Source organism: Puntigrus tetrazona, chromosome 20, assembly GCF_018831695.1.
Source record: "Puntigrus tetrazona isolate hp1 chromosome 20, ASM1883169v1, whole genome shotgun sequence".
In the NCBI taxonomy this organism is placed as follows: Eukaryota; Metazoa; Chordata; class Actinopteri; order Cypriniformes; family Cyprinidae; genus Puntigrus; species Puntigrus tetrazona.
Window position 1 is genome coordinate 20,664,287 of NC_056718.1, and position 16,586 is coordinate 20,680,872.

Genomic DNA, 16,586 nt, shown 5'->3' on the forward strand with positions numbered 1-16,586 from the left:
TAGCGGCGGCGCTGGGCTCGGTCGTCAGGTCTGGTGTGACGTCCATGGTCAGCTCTCCATCCTCCGTCTCCTCTTTGGCGTCTCCCATCTCTGCGACGACTCCTGTGTCAACTTTCTCCACCCGCATGTCCAGAACACCATCGATCCAGGCCAGCTCTGTGTCTTTGGCTTTACAGAACTGCAGCGAACTGACCAACGAGTCCTTCAGTCTTACCTACAGCCACATTTGATACCATGATAAATGATGCTAATTTTATACATTCACAACTAAAAGCTCCCAGAACCTTTAGTTAACTATTGCATGTCTTCATATGTATATATTAAGCAGAAAGATGGAGTTTGGCAAGTCATACTACAAGAGCTGCCAAATGATTATTAGGTATATATAAATACACACACATGCAGTAGAAATTATACATGTACTTACATTAATATATTTATATTATTATATTTAGTTACATAAAAATATTTAATATATAAACATAACATTTTTTAAATATATGCAAGCATGTGTTTATATTTATATATACACATAATAAATGTACATGGTATACTTTCACATTATGTAATTCTTATGACAGCACTAATATAGTTAAAATAATAGCTTTTGCTTATATTGAATTAGATTATTGTTATGTTAAGTTTTAGGAATACATTTCACTAATAACATTAATAACTATTTTTTTTTTTTAATTATCGTAAGTTTATTTCTATTTGCCAACTACACACACACACACACACACACACAATCACACATACAGTTTTTTTTGGTTTTGTTTTTTTTGACAGAGAGAGTCATTACCTGGTAAATGTGGGTCTCGCTGGTGGCGTCTACCGTCTCCTGTAGTTTTGGTGTGTAAACTTTGATGTCTTTGCCGCTGAAGGCCTTGCAGGACTCGGCCAGGTCCTGGCTGGCCTCGGCCGGTCCGTGAACGATGATTAGCTGTCTGGGTTTCATCTGGTTTATAATCTTCTTAATGGAGTCCCCGTCAGAGCGGCCCTCGTAATCTATGTACATGACTCGAGCTCTGAGGAACACAACAGATGCATCAATGACTATGAAAAGAGCATGTCTGGGTCAGTCTGCCATGAAAGTACGACCATATCAGTACTATATTTTCATATAAAAAAAATTATTACAAACACATATTTATATATTTAGCATAATAATATTTAATTATATTACTATATAGTATTTTAATTGTAATTAATGATGATATTTATATAATTATATTTTATATTTTCATTATTACAATTAATTAGTGATTACTTTCTGTAGACTTGGTGTCTGTAAATTCAGGTTTGTTCACTATTGTTTAACTTTATAAAAGAAACTTTTTTTGAGCTCTTATTTGATGAAAAGCTTATTTTTTATTACATTTTATAGCATACTAATGATTCACAATTTTAAATCATTTACTTCCATTTACCTTCCATACATTTAATTTACACAATAAATCATGAAAACAGTAAATGTAATAAAAATCCAGTTGTTGTAGTTTGATTGTTATTGATGAGATCATAGTGGCAGCTTTAACAGGCTTCATTCACACTAATGTACAGATCTCTTACGATATATCAGATGTTTTGTCCTGCTCTGAAAACATAACTGACTGCGTGTACATCAGTGTCATAAAAGTAAAATGCAAGTGCATTGAACTGCAGGACAGACAAACAAAGTATGTGTGAAAATTTGTCAATGCGCAAGTTTCGTGCATCTAATAGTACTTTTTTGTGTGTGTGTGTGTATATATAGAGTTTTTTTTATTATTTAAATTAGAAAAGACTGCTGAATTTTTCATACAATCCTTCCTATTGAAACATTTACTGTAAAAAAATTTTCCCCAAATAATTTGAATGCAGTTTTTTCATTTAGCATGATTAATTACAGGAGTCAGACTGATGAAGAAATGAATGATCACCTGATGTCTAGTGTTTGTGTGGTGCTGGTGCACTTGGTGGGAACATCAGACAAGTCCTGCTCCATTGGCTCCTCTCCATTGGTCAGTCCAGACTCCAGTTTGCTCTTTTCCTCTTCAGTGGCCTGAAGCTCTGGAACCAGAAACTCCTCTGGTCTGCGGTTAGAGTAAATACAAAACATGAATATTGCACAATAAACAATAAAACAGACAACAACACATATACTCAAAAGTAAGAGTCGACTCTGAATCATTGACATCAACATGAAACATCAGCATATTGCCACCCACTTGGTCTTTATGCATTGGTTCTGAACTAAAATGAAAATTCATTGTTTGCCACTAGGTGCCACTTTTGGAGTGTCCACAAACACTGCATTAGAGGAAATCGACCAATCACTAGAGGTGTTTGGAAAAATGAATCACTGAACGAATCGTTTGGGAGTCGCTGAACGAAAGGTAAAAATAACTGCATATAATTTTTAAAAAATGTTTGCATGCATGTCAGCCTGATATTTGGGGCTCTCAAAACCAAAATACGAACCTTTCATAAGCCATAATAAGGGCACTTTAAATGGTCTCATTCACCTGATGATTTCTCCGTACTCGTCCCACTTGATTCGCTCCTCGTGTGTAGGGAACATGGGGTAGGACTTTTTGGCCTGCTTGAAGAAGCTGCCTTTCCTCCCACCCTCGCCCTTCATCATCAGGTCATGATGTTTGGTCTTCACCACCGCCGGCTGCTCCAGATCATCATCCATATCGCTCTCATCACTCGAGTCCATGTCCACCCTGACCATCAACACAGAGCGCTTTTATTAAACCTCAGCTAAGGTTAGGATTCAGAGCCGATGTAATAACAGTAATGACATTATTAAACGGCTTACTAAGCTGCATAAAAGTGAAGAAGATATTCACAAACAGTGCCTTTTCTCAATATTTTTAAGTTAACTTGAATATTACTGTACAAAGTGAAGTGGATATTTTAGGTGTAATTTTTTTAAAATCACCTTTTTGGCTACAATATTGTTTCTATCATGAAAAATATTGTGCATCATAATACTGGGTTCCAAATCCAAAGGTTTTAGGTCAGAGTGTTTTTTTTTTTTTACTTTTATTCAACAAGGATGCATTAAAGTGAAAGTGTGACAGTAAAGACATCTATAATGTAACAAATGTGAAAAAAAAATCATGTGATACTGAAGACTGAAGTAAAGATGATGAAAATTCAGCTTTGATCACAGAAATAAATTACATTTTATACTCGCATAAAGAAGTTACTTCAAATGCTCTTTTGTATTTTTGATCAAATAAAAATGACCAACTTTTTTAAAACGGAAAAGAGAACTGTTTTGGGTTTGATTCATTAAAGAGCACAAATGTGAACATGACAACACTTCTATTTGAAATAGAAAGCAAAACATGAATTAATCTGAAGTCAAAAGGCATCACTGGACAGTTAGTAGCATTGTTGCAGGCTTTACACAACCTTAACGGAAGAGTTACTGTTTTTATTCCAAGCTTCAGTAGAATTGCTGAATGATTCATAAAGCATTTACAAAAGATCTTTTGAATTTTTGTTGCAAATCACTCTCTCTACCCTTAATAAACACTGTTAGAAAGACTTGGTTTGATTAACAGTGTTTTCTGGGTAAATCCAAGCAGTTTTTCATTTAGACAAACTCTACTCACTCTTTCGCCTGCTCTAGTTTTTTGGCAGCCTCTTTCTTCATTTTCTCTTTCTCCATGTATTCCTCTAGTTCTCGTCCTTCCAGTCGGCAGCGTTTTCTTATCTGGTTTAGTTAAAAAAATAATAATAATAAAACAAAATCTTTAAAAATCACAGGATATCAGATGCATTCTGCATACAAAAAACTGCTCAAAAGGGGAAAACTAATCACTAGATTTGTGGGATAAAATTTGCGATATTCAGACTAACTAGAAAACTAGTTACCTTCTAGTAAAACAGTTTAATTGGCTTTGGGTTTTTTTCTTACTTTCACAGTATGCTTTTATTCTTTTCTTATTATTTTCTCTCAAGATAGCTATTTGTGTTATTTTACTTTATTTTTATATTAGGTTGCCGTCTCATTAAGACTGCATGGCTCCAATATACTGAAACACATCTGTTACTGTTGTGCCTTCTATTGACTTTCATAATGTTACTCCTAAGCGACAGATTTGAAGACCTCACCTCAAGCTCGATCCTCTTCTCCCCCGGGTTGTCTATGAGGTAGCGGCCCAGAGTTCCCGGTGTGGTCCTGTAGGTGAGAATGACCGAGTTCTTGGGGTCCTGGCACCACTGTATGAAAAGCTCCCGTGAGAAGCCGGCCTCCAGATCAGGCTGGCTGCACAGAACCACCTTTGGGCTGGGCACACGGGCCAGATCGGATAAGCTGTGACAGAGAGACAGGTGGCGAAACTGGAAAGGGTTGTTCCTCTTGTCCTCGAAGCATCGCATCAGTTTATCGCTCATCCACTCGACCTGTGAGGAAACACGACACTTGCTGTTCATGCAAAATTCATGCTGGATTTGAAGCTTTTCATACACGGTGAGAGAAAATAATTTTCCTACCTTTTTAAACAGATTTCCAGAGCATTTTTTAAAATTAAATTTTTGAAATCATTTTATTAGATCTTTATCATGTTAAATTATTACATTTAATAAAAAATTCAATTAGAATACTAAAAGATTTCATCGAAACAACTGATTCAGTCATTCACTGAATTATTAATTATACTCATTCTTCAAAATACAAATTAATTTAGTAACTTTCAGCATGTACTGACACAAAAGGTACGCTTTCTGACTTTCTCAGAATTCTGTAACTTAGAATTCTGCAATTAATAACTTGTTAACTTTTTTAATTTTTCATGTATAAGTTAACTAAGAAAGAAACTAAAAAATAAATGCTGAGAAGAAGAAATTAATCAAATTTTTGAGAAATAAAAACAAAAATGAATTTCAGAACTTCAGTCATAAGCCTTTATAATTCTGAGCAAAGTCAGAAATCTTGACAATTCTAAGAAAATTTTTCACAAAAAAAAAATTGGAATTCTTTCCAATTAAAAAAAAAAGTAAATTCTGAGATTATTCCTCAGAATAAAGCGTTATTAGCAACTAGTAAATTATTTGTGGGAAAAAGGATAAAATAAATGTATATAAATAATTTGCAATCAGGCTGATATTCAGGAAAGACAGCATTCATAGCTCATAAGATATTGCTTAACTATATAATTAGATCAAATTAAAAAAAAAAATCTAAAACAAAATTCATGCAGGAAAAATGTAAACCTTAATATCAAATATCACTTAGTATCTACGCTGCATGTCTGGAATTTTTGCGACATTCAAACAGGCATTAAATATCAAGCATTAAAAGCACATGCTGTCAAAGCATGAATCTTTGGCTTTTGCAAAGCGAGTGACATACTCTGCAATGAAAGCTTGCACATCATTAAACAATTATGATATTAAACCACACAAACAATATTTTTAGTCAGAATTTGACTGTGACTGCGAGACCTGAGACTTTGAGAACTCCACCACGTTGTAGCTGACGTTGTTGAGCAGGGCGAGCGAGTAAACTCCTAATCCTGCGTCTTTGGTCCTCCAGATCTGATCCAAGAGTTGAGCCAGTTCCAGCACTCGTCCTGCCGTATCCACGGCGATCAGCACGTTTCCATCACCACGGAGAGTCTCCATGACATTGGCTGGAAAAACGGTTTAAAACGTCACTCTTCAGTGAAGAACTTCATTGCAGCAAAGAAGTTTGTGAACAAATTATCAAAATGTTTCATTTTGGGGTGAACTGTTGGTTTAGTTTGAACTTACTGAGCAGCTGCTCGTCGCGCTGTTTCCTGCGAGGCTGAATGTACGAGGCATTGAAGGAGTCTGTGATGAGGAGAGACGGTCTGCTGATGGTCTCCAGGGAGCAGCCGTTCAGGTGACTGATTGGACACAGCAAGCATCATGCAATATACGTTTTATTCTATACTGAGATCAGAAATTAAACAGAATTTAAGCAAAAATGGCAAATAAGTGTTAAAAACGTCCACGACATTTAAAATACTGTTGACTTTAGAAAAACTAAATATGTAGCTGGTAATTTGGTTTAAAAACCTCAAGGCAATATAACTTTTTTATTTTTATTAATATTTAATAAATCTGAATTTTTTTTCATAAATAAATATTTAATACATATTAAAGGAAAAACAATTATTAAATTAAGCCAAGTATTTGCTGTAACCAATATAATAACCAAGCATAATGTGAGAACCCGAGTTTAAAGTTAAGCCGTCTCCAATTAAGCTGAACTCTGCTTTTGTCAGCATTTATTTCACACGGACAGACCGTGACACACTGTTCTTTCTGATTATTAAATATACTTCTACCCATATTAGACAGAACTGAATGACGGCGGCAAACAAGAGGGAGAATGTAAGCACTGTGTGCTCAGGTGCTGCCTGTCAAAATAAAAGTCCTGCCTCGAACATATCGGCCAAAAGGAAAAATTTATCAGGTAATGCTGATATTTGAAAAATGCAAAATATTGGGCAATATAACGGTCGACCCCTGCACATAATAAATAAAACTTTCTCTGCAGGTGATTTCTTTCATACTTACATCTCCCTCTTGTGGTTGAAATCGACGGCATAGATGATCTCTTCCTCTCCGTCCTTCACTATTTTCCAGATTGTGCCACCGATCATGTGGCCCGCGGGAAGTGGGGTGATGGACAGACCGTGACCTTTTCCTGTTCGTTTATAAATTACGAGTAACTTTCAAGATGCCCAAAGGGACACATTATCAGTATTGTAAATCATTTCTGATTGGGTCTTCTCTTTTTGTGAATGAAGACACATTTTCTCACCTTTCAAGTTGACGATCTGAGAGTATTTCAGCTGCTGGATTTTGTCAAAAGCTGAATCGACGTCATCCAGTGTAAACAGAGTGAAATCTTCTGTGTTGTGTCGAGACTGTGAGACCAGATAAGACAGAACTATTAATATTTCAGCCCTGCCTCAGAGCAGTGTTGTTGGGGTTTTTTTTGGCATGAGGATTTTAAATTCAACTAACAATTCAAGTCTATGATGCAGCCCTGTAAAATTCAAGGAATTTAATTTAACATTCATCACTGCATACTACAACTAAAAAAGTGATTTGCTCCCACACAACCCATTTAAATCTATTAAATCTGACTTTATTTACATGATAATTAAGTATATTTTAGCACGTAAATTGCCATCCTGAAAAAAGAGATAAGAACAAATTCAAGTAGCACAAGATATTTCTTGTACTGCAGATATGCTACTTTAAATTTTTACTATAGTAAAGCAAAAAATATGTATCAAAGACATGAGAATCACCATTGGGAATAATGGGAATTAAGATAAGTTAAACATCTGGATGCATTATAGTAATAGGTAGATCTGGGGAAAAAACTGCTTAATTTTTATCAATTATTTTGTACTGATCCTAAGGCTGGATAAAATTAGATAAAATATCTAATAAAAATCTTTAAGGGTGATTTGAACTGCACATGTTTTCTATTGAAAATCAATCTCTCAGAAACAATCACTCATATTTTTTTACTTTCTAATTTAAACAAACAATCTTCAACTGCGTGTCATTTCAGTTTGAGCCTCATATGTGTCTTTCATCATATAAATGTTACCATACACTGTCAAGCCTTTTTCTTGTAAATTACCAACTTAAGAAAGAAATATACTTAAGGTTTACGATCTAATGATAATCAGGTTTTCTTTTTCCCCCATCCATCTCACCTGATAAAGATCGTACATGAACATCTGGCCCATCTTGTAGACGGGGATGGTGGCATAGATGGTGCAGTTGAGCCCCAGTTTGCCCACAGCGTAAGGTAAAGCGCCCAGATGCAGATGATCGGGATGAGAAAGCAGCACTGCATCCACTTGATGGACATACCTAAAAAAGACAGGAAACGCACATCACATACAGTCTATGATATCAGTAGCACCACCTCACCGTCCAAAGACCGTACCGCTTCAGGGAATCTATAATGTCCATGGAAAAACTTTCATCCCAGCCACAGTCCAGCAGAAAGCGAAACTCGTCAACCTGTAAGAGGTAACAGAGAGCCGATTCCTCCTGGACTCCAGAAAGAGCCGTCAGCTTGATGATGGACGTCATTCTGCCGCCTGAACGACAGATGAACACAAAATATCATAAGTAAACCTACATTTAGCATTTGTTTGTTTAATAGTCAGAATGGCAAATCATCTACTAAACAAGTACCATGTTTTTGAACATGCACTATGACAATGTGCTTAAGTAATTCATAACGTAGCATATGAAAATGGAATTCCAACTATTGAGTAGCACAGTATTGCCATAGTTCTATAAACATCCGTGAAACCATGTTAATGTTACAACAGTAATATTGTGTATTGCAATAATGCATTACCATAATCATGATATTTCATTAAATGTATACAAATAATATGAAAAATTACTTAAAGCTAGCCAAATGTGATACAATGCTAGTAAATGTGCATAACATAACGGAGCAGATTGTAATGAACGAAACTATAAGTGGACACAGATTGAGACACAGAATGAATAAATTGAGTATCCATGTGCCTTCGTCCATGATATAGTTACTCAACTTTCAGATCTATTTGACATTTAAACTTAATCTGAACTCAATGAAAACACACAGCAGCCAAAGCCAAAGGCTTTTCTTTTAAAAACGACTTGATATATGCACATAAAAACCTGCGTACCCGTATCTCGTTGTGTCACTTTTGAACTCAGGGGTTGTGGTCAGTAACAAATGGTGAAAATCGCTGAAAAATCATCTTAAATTCATAGTAATGTTTCAGATCGGCGGCATGAGAGCAGCAGCCATTACCGCCGCTTCTGACGTCACTGAGCTCTACCACTACAACGGAGGGGTGCTTGCAAATAGCTACTAAGTCTTGTAATACGTATCGTAAACGATTAATCGTTTTATTTTTTTAAAAGATACATATGACACATTTAGGTTAAATCTATGCTTAAATTTTATGTTTTGGTTATTAAAAACTCCAAAAGAAATATGGTTGGGCTTAATCAGCCTTTCAAATATATGTCAAAAGCGTCCAAATATTATCAGAACAACAACTTTTTTTTTAACTTATTTTATATTACCTGTATTAAAAATTTAAATAGGGTAAGTAAAAATATACATAAAAACAGATTGCTAGATTTAAACGCAGAAACGCTTCATTGTAGAGAAAATGGAAAATTGTAGCAACTCCCTTCAAACTGTCATGTTGATACAGTTGGTACAGTCCAAAGCCCTCTAACCCTTCCAGCTAATGCTGCTGTGCTAATAACACACAGAGGAAACTAGCGGAAGGTAAACGGCTTTAAATTCCTATGCATTCTATTAACAAACGTGTTTTTATACTTCGTTTTCACTATTCAAGTGAATTAAGTGTGTGTAATGGTTTTCTGTGATTAAAGTCGTGTTTATGCGAGGACAGTAGCGCATAGTGTGGACACAGGCCCAGAGCAGTCACCTTCACATCAACACAAACAATTAAATACGAGATTGATTTCATCATGGCATTTCTGTTTCGATGTTTTATTTAAGCTAGTATATATTAATAAAATTAGACTAGAGATTTGCAGGCAGATCAATTTCACTGGCTTTGACATAAATCGTGTATGATATAAATCGCATACTACACATATACGCTGACAAGTGTGTGGAACATGAATCAAAAACTTTTAAAGCAGAAGCTATTGATAATTAAACATATTTAACGTCCCTTTTCTTTGCCCGCAGGCATCATGGTGAACTTCGCAGCAGCTATTCGTGAGCACTGGGTCAATATTCTGGTCCCGCTGGGTTTCGTAATCGGGGTTTATCTGGACCGTTGGAATGACCAGAAACTCACAGCATACAGGAACAAGAGTGCTTTATACAGCAGGTCATATAACATCTTATAAAGATGCCTTACACTCAGAGGGTGTTTGTTTAAATTTGTAATTTCTAAATCTGTAATTTCAGGGAACTGAAGCCTGGCGAGGAATACACCTGGAAGTGAGACTCCTGCAGTGATATTTATGGACCCCCTGTCTAGAATGTGTATATTGTCTCTTGTTGCAAGGATGTTGTCCCAATAAATTTTCTGTTTAATTCTGTAATGCCTTGTAGTTTTCATTTACAGCACAATAAGAGTAAGTGATTGGGAGATTTGGTCGCTTGGTTTCTATTCATTTCAAACTCCAGTTCTCATGTTATTAAATATCAAGTGTGTCAAATTTTGCAGCATCATCTGTTTTGATCATTTCTAGTGCTGGGCAACGATTAATTGTATGGATTTAGGACAAATAGGTGAGTTTATATATTAAATACTTTATCATTTATATGAATAATATGTCAAATTTTATATAGTATTTACATAGACATAATATGTACAGTACACACACGTATGCAGAAACATTTTTTTGGATGCAATAAATCATTGCTCATCACTAATAATTTCACATAATTTTGTTTATATAATAATTATATACGTGTGTGTGTTATTTCTATATTATTTTAAATGCAATAGCATGTTGTTAGAACATACCAATACTAAACAGTTTCAACTCTGATGCAAATCGCACATTTACAGAAGTGTTTGTTTTCCTAAAATGCATGTATGGGTTAACCTCAGCAATTCTGTATATTTTCGTATTCCCCACCACTAAAATCAAACTTGCCACAATTGTGCAACTAGACAAAGAAACCTAAAAAAAATTGCAAATTCCATTTAGTTTGCTTTCTTTAAAATATGTATTAGAACAGGAAATTAGCATATGATACAGGAAGCTAATTTTTTTTGATTCGCAAAATACAGTTTTTATTCAGCTGTCAAAGGTTCGGATGTGCAGATCAGTCCTTTCTCAAAGAGCAGCTCAGCCAGAGACATCTGCAAAATGAGATTCATTTAATCATAAAAGCTATTTGAAAAGGTCATTAAGGGCTTAAGTCTAAAACAAATGAATGCAGTACCTTAGCCTCCAATGTCTCGCATGGTAAACTGGCCACAGAAACAAACTTGGGATATGAATGAATCAGAAACTCCATGGCATCAATGTGCTGTGAAATAAAAAAAACCCTGATCAGTCCAATGCTAAAAAAGGAAGTAAAAGCTGACGTCATTTCAGACAAGAGTAAATGTTTACCTCTGCTTTCATCACAATGCTCTTGAGCTCTTCTTTATGATAGACTCTAGAGTTCTCAGTAGTGTAAAAAAGAGAGACCGTTTCTCCATCGCCACACAACCTATAAAGACAAATATCTTATTCTAACAAGCTGTTACATTTGAATACACCAGTTATTACACCAAATTAATGTTTGTCTTCGTTTTAATTAGTTATAGTACTCTGGCACCCAAAGCTCTCTGATCCTATTCAATTCAGACTGCACATACACTTTATATAAGTACATTTTTGGATTAGGAGATTGACAAGAGTTATATAATTATAATACGGAAAATACGGTGTGCCGGGTACCTTGCAGCTCCAGCTCGCATGAGTCTGATTTGAGTTTGGCTCTTCAGTTGAACGGTCACATCAAGGGCCTCCCCGTGTCCCCATCGAGCAGGAGCCCCGTACACACTTCTGGCCTTCTCCTCTACAAAACACACACATTTTACTGAATTAACATTTGAGCTTTAATCTACGGAAGGTAATTAGCATCACAATCCTTGCTTTTTTTTTTTTAAAGCTTATATTTCACAAATGTTATATTGAGATACAAAATATCAGAATTGTGCCAGAAGAAAATTCTGAATTGTTTTAATCCATGCAGGAAACAAACTTGTTTAACATGCAGTACCGTAGCACGAACTCAAAGTTCTAAAGTAAAAAAGTCTGAATTGCAAAATATAAAGTAAAATTAGTGAGAAATAAACGCAAAATTCGGAGAAATTTTGAAATGAAAGTCTAAATTGTGAGATGTAAATTGAAACATTTAGTAAAAAGTCAAAATTATGAGATATATTAATCTATATTAATCAGTCTAATACAGTATAAAAGGGACACAGCACAAATACACGAACCATGTTATTTCTGCAAAACTGAAATATATTTAGACATTTACCAGACATATATTTTCTGAAACTCACAGAATTGGTTTAGACAGAAGTTATAAGTCTGACCTTTCAAAGGGTATATTTTAAGTGCAAAACCCCACCTCCTGACCTTTAGTTGTGGCGACTCACCTGTGCTCAGCACCAGAGGAAGGCAGTCGTGCAGGAAGTCTCTGGCTTTCTGATCCACGGCAGCATCAACTGGCGCAAAACTCGCCAGTTTCTTCATCAGGCCCTCGACGTGTGCGATGAATCGGTCTCTTCGTGGGTCTTCCTGTTCACGCGCACAAGCGATTTCCACGTTGTTACGACTCGCAAACAAACAGAACGTGGCCTTCAGATGGATAGAGTAGAAACACAAGTACCTTCTCAGAGTTCTGAACTCCCATGAACTGAAGGTAATCGAGTGGCAGTCCCTTCCTGAACTCGACGTCTTCCTCCATCGCGATCTCCAGAGCTGCTGGCATCAACTGCAAATCAAACACAATTACTGACGAGATGTAATCTAGCTCAGTCCTGCTTAGAAATATCTGGTTCACATTTTAATCAATAACCTGCATTATTATCTCTGTAACGTAAACTCATGCTGATAGGACACTTCATGCAGTCATTTATTTTGAATGAATCATCCTGGTCAGACATTATTTATTCATCCCCTAGGAAAGTGTGCTTCAGTGTGCTTTTTTCATGAAATAAATTAACTCACAATGCAGTTTATCCCAAAATGAAAATTCTGTCATTAATTACCCATCCTCGTGTCGTTCCAAACCTGTAAGGCATTCGTTCATCTCTGGAACACAAATTAAGACATTATTGATTAAATCTGAGAGCTATCTGACCCTCCTTAGACAGCAATACAACCGAAATGTTCCAGAGCCAGAAACATAGTAAAAAAAATCAGTAAAACAGCCCACATGTGGGATCAGTGGCTCAGTTTTGAGAGAACTCTCCGGAGTTGTCTTCTACCATTTTAAAGAGTACCACAATGCATACGTATGCTTTCCTTCAGGGGTAAACAACTGCAGATTACGTTCATGTGATAGCGCTCCGATTTCATCAACCAGTATTCTCTCTGACACTGATGCCACATGGACTGTTTTCCTATTGTTTTTACTATGTTTCTGGGTCTGGAACATTTCAGTTGTATTGCTGTCTAAGGAGGGTAAGATAGCTCTCAGATTTAATCAATAATATCTTCATTTGTGTTCCGACGACGAACACAGGTCTCAGGGGTTCGGAAGGACATGAGGGTGAGCAATTAATGATAGAATTTTCACTTTAACGTGTTTTTTTCCTTTTCATTTTGACGTGACAATATTTAGATTTATTTTTCATGAGCTTTGCTTTGTGAGATTCATTTAAAATTCATCACGCGTTCTTTTTTTCGATTCGTACTTTGAGGAGCAGATCTCCCCAGCTGTTCCTCTGGAAGGAGGAGACGGTGATGTGCAGCGAGTGAGCGTCAGGCAGACAGTTGCCCTGATGAATGAAGCCACGAGGAAAATACAGCAGATCGCCGGGTTCCAGCACCACGTCCATGATGGGCTGCCCGATCTCATTCTGACTGAAATTAGCTTGAGGAGAAATGCAACAGAGAGAGTGTTCACCCCCTTATAAAGACCGATTTAAATAATAATAACTATAAATAATAAAACTCTCGCTCTGTGTGTATAGTAAGTACTTACGACTGGACACTAGTGGCAACACTTCATCTTTGGATCTGAAAGACAACACAGGTGCTACTAGTTAATACTGCACCTCTTCACTTAGTACAAGTAAAGATTTTAGTTTATTTATAGACATGAATAGTTCACTCAGAAATAAAAAGGGCCATCCAAGATGTAGAGGAGTTTGTTTCTCCATTAGGTTTTGAGAAATTATAAGCACTTGCTCAGCAATGGATGCCCTTAGAAAGAAAAAAAAAAAAGCAAAAATCTGCATGTCTATGAGAAATCCATCAATAAGTTGTTTTAACTTTAATCCATTGCTTCTGACCACACAATGCTGTCTTCTCACATCAGTGTCCACCTGCATATTTGTTTTGGACTGTAAACAGTGGATCTTTGCTGATTGGACATATACATATATACATATATATACATATATATATACATATATATATACATATATATATATATATATATATATATATATATCAATATATATATATATATATATATATATATATATATATATAAATATACATATAAATAAAATATTATGCCACTTATAAGGCATTAACTGATGGGCTGAATTATTGTAATGTTTTAATCAGCTCTCATTCTGACGGCACCCATTCACTACAAAGCATCCATTGGTGAGAAATGGGTAATTTCTCCGAATCTGATGTAGAAACATCTCATCTACATCTTGCACGGCCTGAGGTTGAGGACACTTGCAGCAAATGTTAGTTTTTGGCTGAACTACTCACTGAACTGATCACTCACCGAGGGTTGTACACTCTCCAGTGCTTCTTGCCCTCCAACTGCAAAATGAACGCCTCTATATCATCATAGTGAGGAGCAAAACCCTGGGTCCCCGCCGGTGTCAGGTAACTGAAAAAATATTAAAGTTAAACAATACCTGGCAGATATTAAAGCAAATCAATGCAATAATGTAGTGTTAATGATTCAGTCACATACACGTTTGCGCCCGCCATACTGCCAAACTTCTCCTGAAGAATAGAGAGCACTTGCCACACACTGGAGGAAAATGCTTGAGGATTGAGCATCCTGAGAGAACAGCCACTCTGAAAACAGATGACAAACCACAGGCTTTACAGATGTGCCATTTATACTGCAATGACAGCATGTTATCACCTTTATTCTACTGTACTGTATAGTTTGATGAGGCTTCTGCTCACCAAGGCTACATTTAATCAAAGTACAGTAAAAATAGGCAATATTCTATGAATATAGAATAAAACATAATGGATTGCTGTGATCAAAGCTGAATGTTCAGCATCAATTCTCCCGTCTTGAGAGTCACATGATCCTTAAGAAATCATTCTGATATGTTGATTTGCTGCTCAACAAACATTTATAATTATTACCATTGAATCATTGTACCTCATAAAAATCCCACACAGTGTACGGCAACGCTCTTCCTGGAGGATTGTGTGTCTCTCTTTTTCCATTTGTGTAGCTCGTCACATCCAGATTCACTCCGTACTGCACGTCATCCTGAACACAACACTCAACATTATCACATCTGACAGTGACATTACACACATAAACTCCTAAAAAAATACTGCTTACATTTCTTAAGATGTGGTCAAACGCAGCTGTCGAAAAGAGCCCTTTGTAATAGTCTGAATTTTGTCGTTGGATGAGGATCGGTTTCTTTTCCCAATTATCTCTAGAATGCGGAGAGAACAATTGTGAGATATAAATGTGAAATTCAGAGAAGTTAAAAGCTAACCGATGTGAATCAGGCAGTTTTGAACACTGGCTGGTTATGTACTTGCTCGAATATTGTTTCGGATCATTTTTAACAAAAAAAAAAAAAAAAAAAAAAAAAAAAAAACAGTTTAAAGAAACAAATTCCCTGTACATGCATGCGTGTTCGGCATCTCACACCTGAAGAAGCTCTTTTCTTGGACTGGGTGAATAAGCCACTGGAACATTCTGTTGGCTCTCTCACTGCTGTTGCTGACCTTCGCCAGATCGATCAGGAGCACATCAAGAGCTGGACTCTTAAATCCTTCACCATTATGTGTCTCGCATTCCTTCTCCTGGAAAAACAAAAGATCATGAGCATCAAATCTCCAGTATCTGTCATCATGCGTTTAGACACTTACAGCCTTAGATTTCTCCTTTTCACCGCTGCTGAGCCTTAAGCTGGCCTTCAGAGGTCTCATTCTTTTCTTTTTATTAGATTTCTTGTTTGGTTGGATGCCATTCTCCTTTCTTTTGATTTTCTTCGCTGGCGGGGATTTAGCCTGCAAGGCAAAAGTCATTCAATTACTTTTGTGGCAATTCCAGATGGTAATACTGTGGTATTTTTAACACGGTGGTTTTCAATCCTAAATTCCAGATGGGCCAAGATGCTAAAAGACAGCAATGTATTTTCACAAATAAAGACCACATTTGTATAAAGAAAAACTAATAAGTACTATTTATAATACTAGTATTTCACTGTACAAATGTGTAAGAAAATAAACTCTGAATAACATTTTATTAAATACATACAAAATATTACTAAGAATATGGTACAATGTAATACACTGTACATATAGTAAACTGCATTCAATGTGTATTTATTATATTAAGAAGCCAATACTGATGAGATTGACTTAACGTTTTAACTGAAATTATTACGGTTATCGCAAAAAGCCTTTAACATGCATTCCATCATATACATCATTTTTACCTGAACTTGTGGTTTCGTCCCTCCTGATAACGACTGATAAATAGATAATGCGGACATGTGTTTTCTTTCCATGGCTCAGATGTTGAAGAGCAGACATGAGACGCATGAGCGCTTTTCTTCTACTGAAGTCAAGACAAACAGCGCTCGCACCGCCACCTACAGGCCTGGAGCTGCAAATGCATGTAG

The 16,586-nt window shown here is 36.2% G+C and overlaps 3 protein-coding genes across 3 annotated transcripts in view; 1 reads left to right on the forward strand and 2 right to left on the reverse strand.

Moving 5' to 3' along the window:
• Positions 1 to 8,834, reverse strand: part of cpsf2 (cleavage and polyadenylation specific factor 2) — a 12,110-nt gene extending 3,276 nt beyond the window's left edge. Inside the window, exons 1-13 of the mRNA XM_043220479.1 lie at positions 8,685 to 8,834; positions 7,943 to 8,099; positions 7,707 to 7,866; positions 6,794 to 6,899; positions 6,547 to 6,676; positions 5,755 to 5,870; positions 5,446 to 5,633; positions 4,114 to 4,404; positions 3,612 to 3,712; positions 2,508 to 2,711; positions 1,923 to 2,075; positions 803 to 1,028; positions 1 to 214 (exon numbers count right to left, since the gene is read on the reverse strand). The exon at positions 1 to 214 is cut by the window's left edge and continues 98 nt beyond it. Coding sequence (XP_043076414.1) covers positions 1 to 214; positions 803 to 1,028; positions 1,923 to 2,075; positions 2,508 to 2,711; positions 3,612 to 3,712; positions 4,114 to 4,404; positions 5,446 to 5,633; positions 5,755 to 5,870; positions 6,547 to 6,676; positions 6,794 to 6,899; positions 7,707 to 7,866; positions 7,943 to 8,091 — 2,038 coding nt within the window. The 5' untranslated portion in view covers positions 8,092 to 8,099; positions 8,685 to 8,834. The remainder of the gene's footprint in view (positions 215 to 802; positions 1,029 to 1,922; positions 2,076 to 2,507; positions 2,712 to 3,611; positions 3,713 to 4,113; positions 4,405 to 5,445; positions 5,634 to 5,754; positions 5,871 to 6,546; positions 6,677 to 6,793; positions 6,900 to 7,706; positions 7,867 to 7,942; positions 8,100 to 8,684) is intronic.
• Positions 8,835 to 9,174: 340 nt separating this feature from the next.
• On the forward strand, positions 9,175 to 10,095 carry LOC122324291 (NADH dehydrogenase [ubiquinone] 1 beta subcomplex subunit 1-like). Its single transcript, XM_043218602.1, has 3 exons — positions 9,175 to 9,301; positions 9,734 to 9,878; positions 9,959 to 10,095. Exons 2-3 carry the CDS (start codon positions 9,739 to 9,741, stop codon positions 9,993 to 9,995), a joined length of 177 nt encoding a protein of 58 aa, XP_043074537.1. The 5' UTR covers positions 9,175 to 9,301; positions 9,734 to 9,738; the 3' UTR covers positions 9,996 to 10,095.
• A 615-nt stretch (positions 10,096 to 10,710) lies between these two features.
• riox1 (ribosomal oxygenase 1) lies at positions 10,711 to 16,535 on the reverse strand. The gene is made up of 15 exons (XM_043218599.1): positions 16,401 to 16,535; positions 15,829 to 15,969; positions 15,608 to 15,762; positions 15,287 to 15,386; positions 15,098 to 15,211; positions 14,672 to 14,778; positions 14,477 to 14,584; positions 13,715 to 13,749; positions 13,425 to 13,603; positions 12,395 to 12,499; positions 12,162 to 12,303; positions 11,452 to 11,572; positions 11,122 to 11,221; positions 10,949 to 11,035; positions 10,711 to 10,865 (listed from the first exon to the last, which is right to left on the reverse strand). Exons 1-15 carry the CDS (start codon positions 16,470 to 16,472, stop codon positions 10,797 to 10,799), a joined length of 1,635 nt encoding a protein of 544 aa, XP_043074534.1. The 5' UTR covers positions 16,473 to 16,535; the 3' UTR covers positions 10,711 to 10,796.
• Between the last annotated feature and the right edge of the window lie 51 nt (positions 16,536 to 16,586).

Excerpts from the sequence above, each read along its gene's own strand:
- LOC122324291 (XM_043218602.1), top strand. The coding sequence starts at position 9,739 with ATGGTGAACTTCGCAGCAGCTATTCGTGAGCACTGGGTCAATATTCTG. Across the intron at positions 9,879-9,958 it reads AAGAGTGCTTTATACAGCAG|GGAACTGAAGCCTGGCGAGG; the intron begins GTCATATAACAT and ends CTGTAATTTCAG.
- riox1 (XM_043218599.1), bottom strand. The coding sequence starts at position 16,472 with ATGGAAAGAAAACACATGTCCGCATTATCTATTTATCAGTCGTTATCA. Across the intron at positions 15,387-15,607 it reads CAAGAAAAGAGCTTCTTCAG|AGATAATTGGGAAAAGAAAC; the intron begins GTGTGAGATGCC and ends TCCGCATTCTAG. Across the intron at positions 11,573-12,161 it reads TCCTCTGGTGCTGAGCACAG|AGGAGAAGGCCAGAAGTGTG; the intron begins GTGAGTCGCCAC and ends TGTGTTTTGTAG.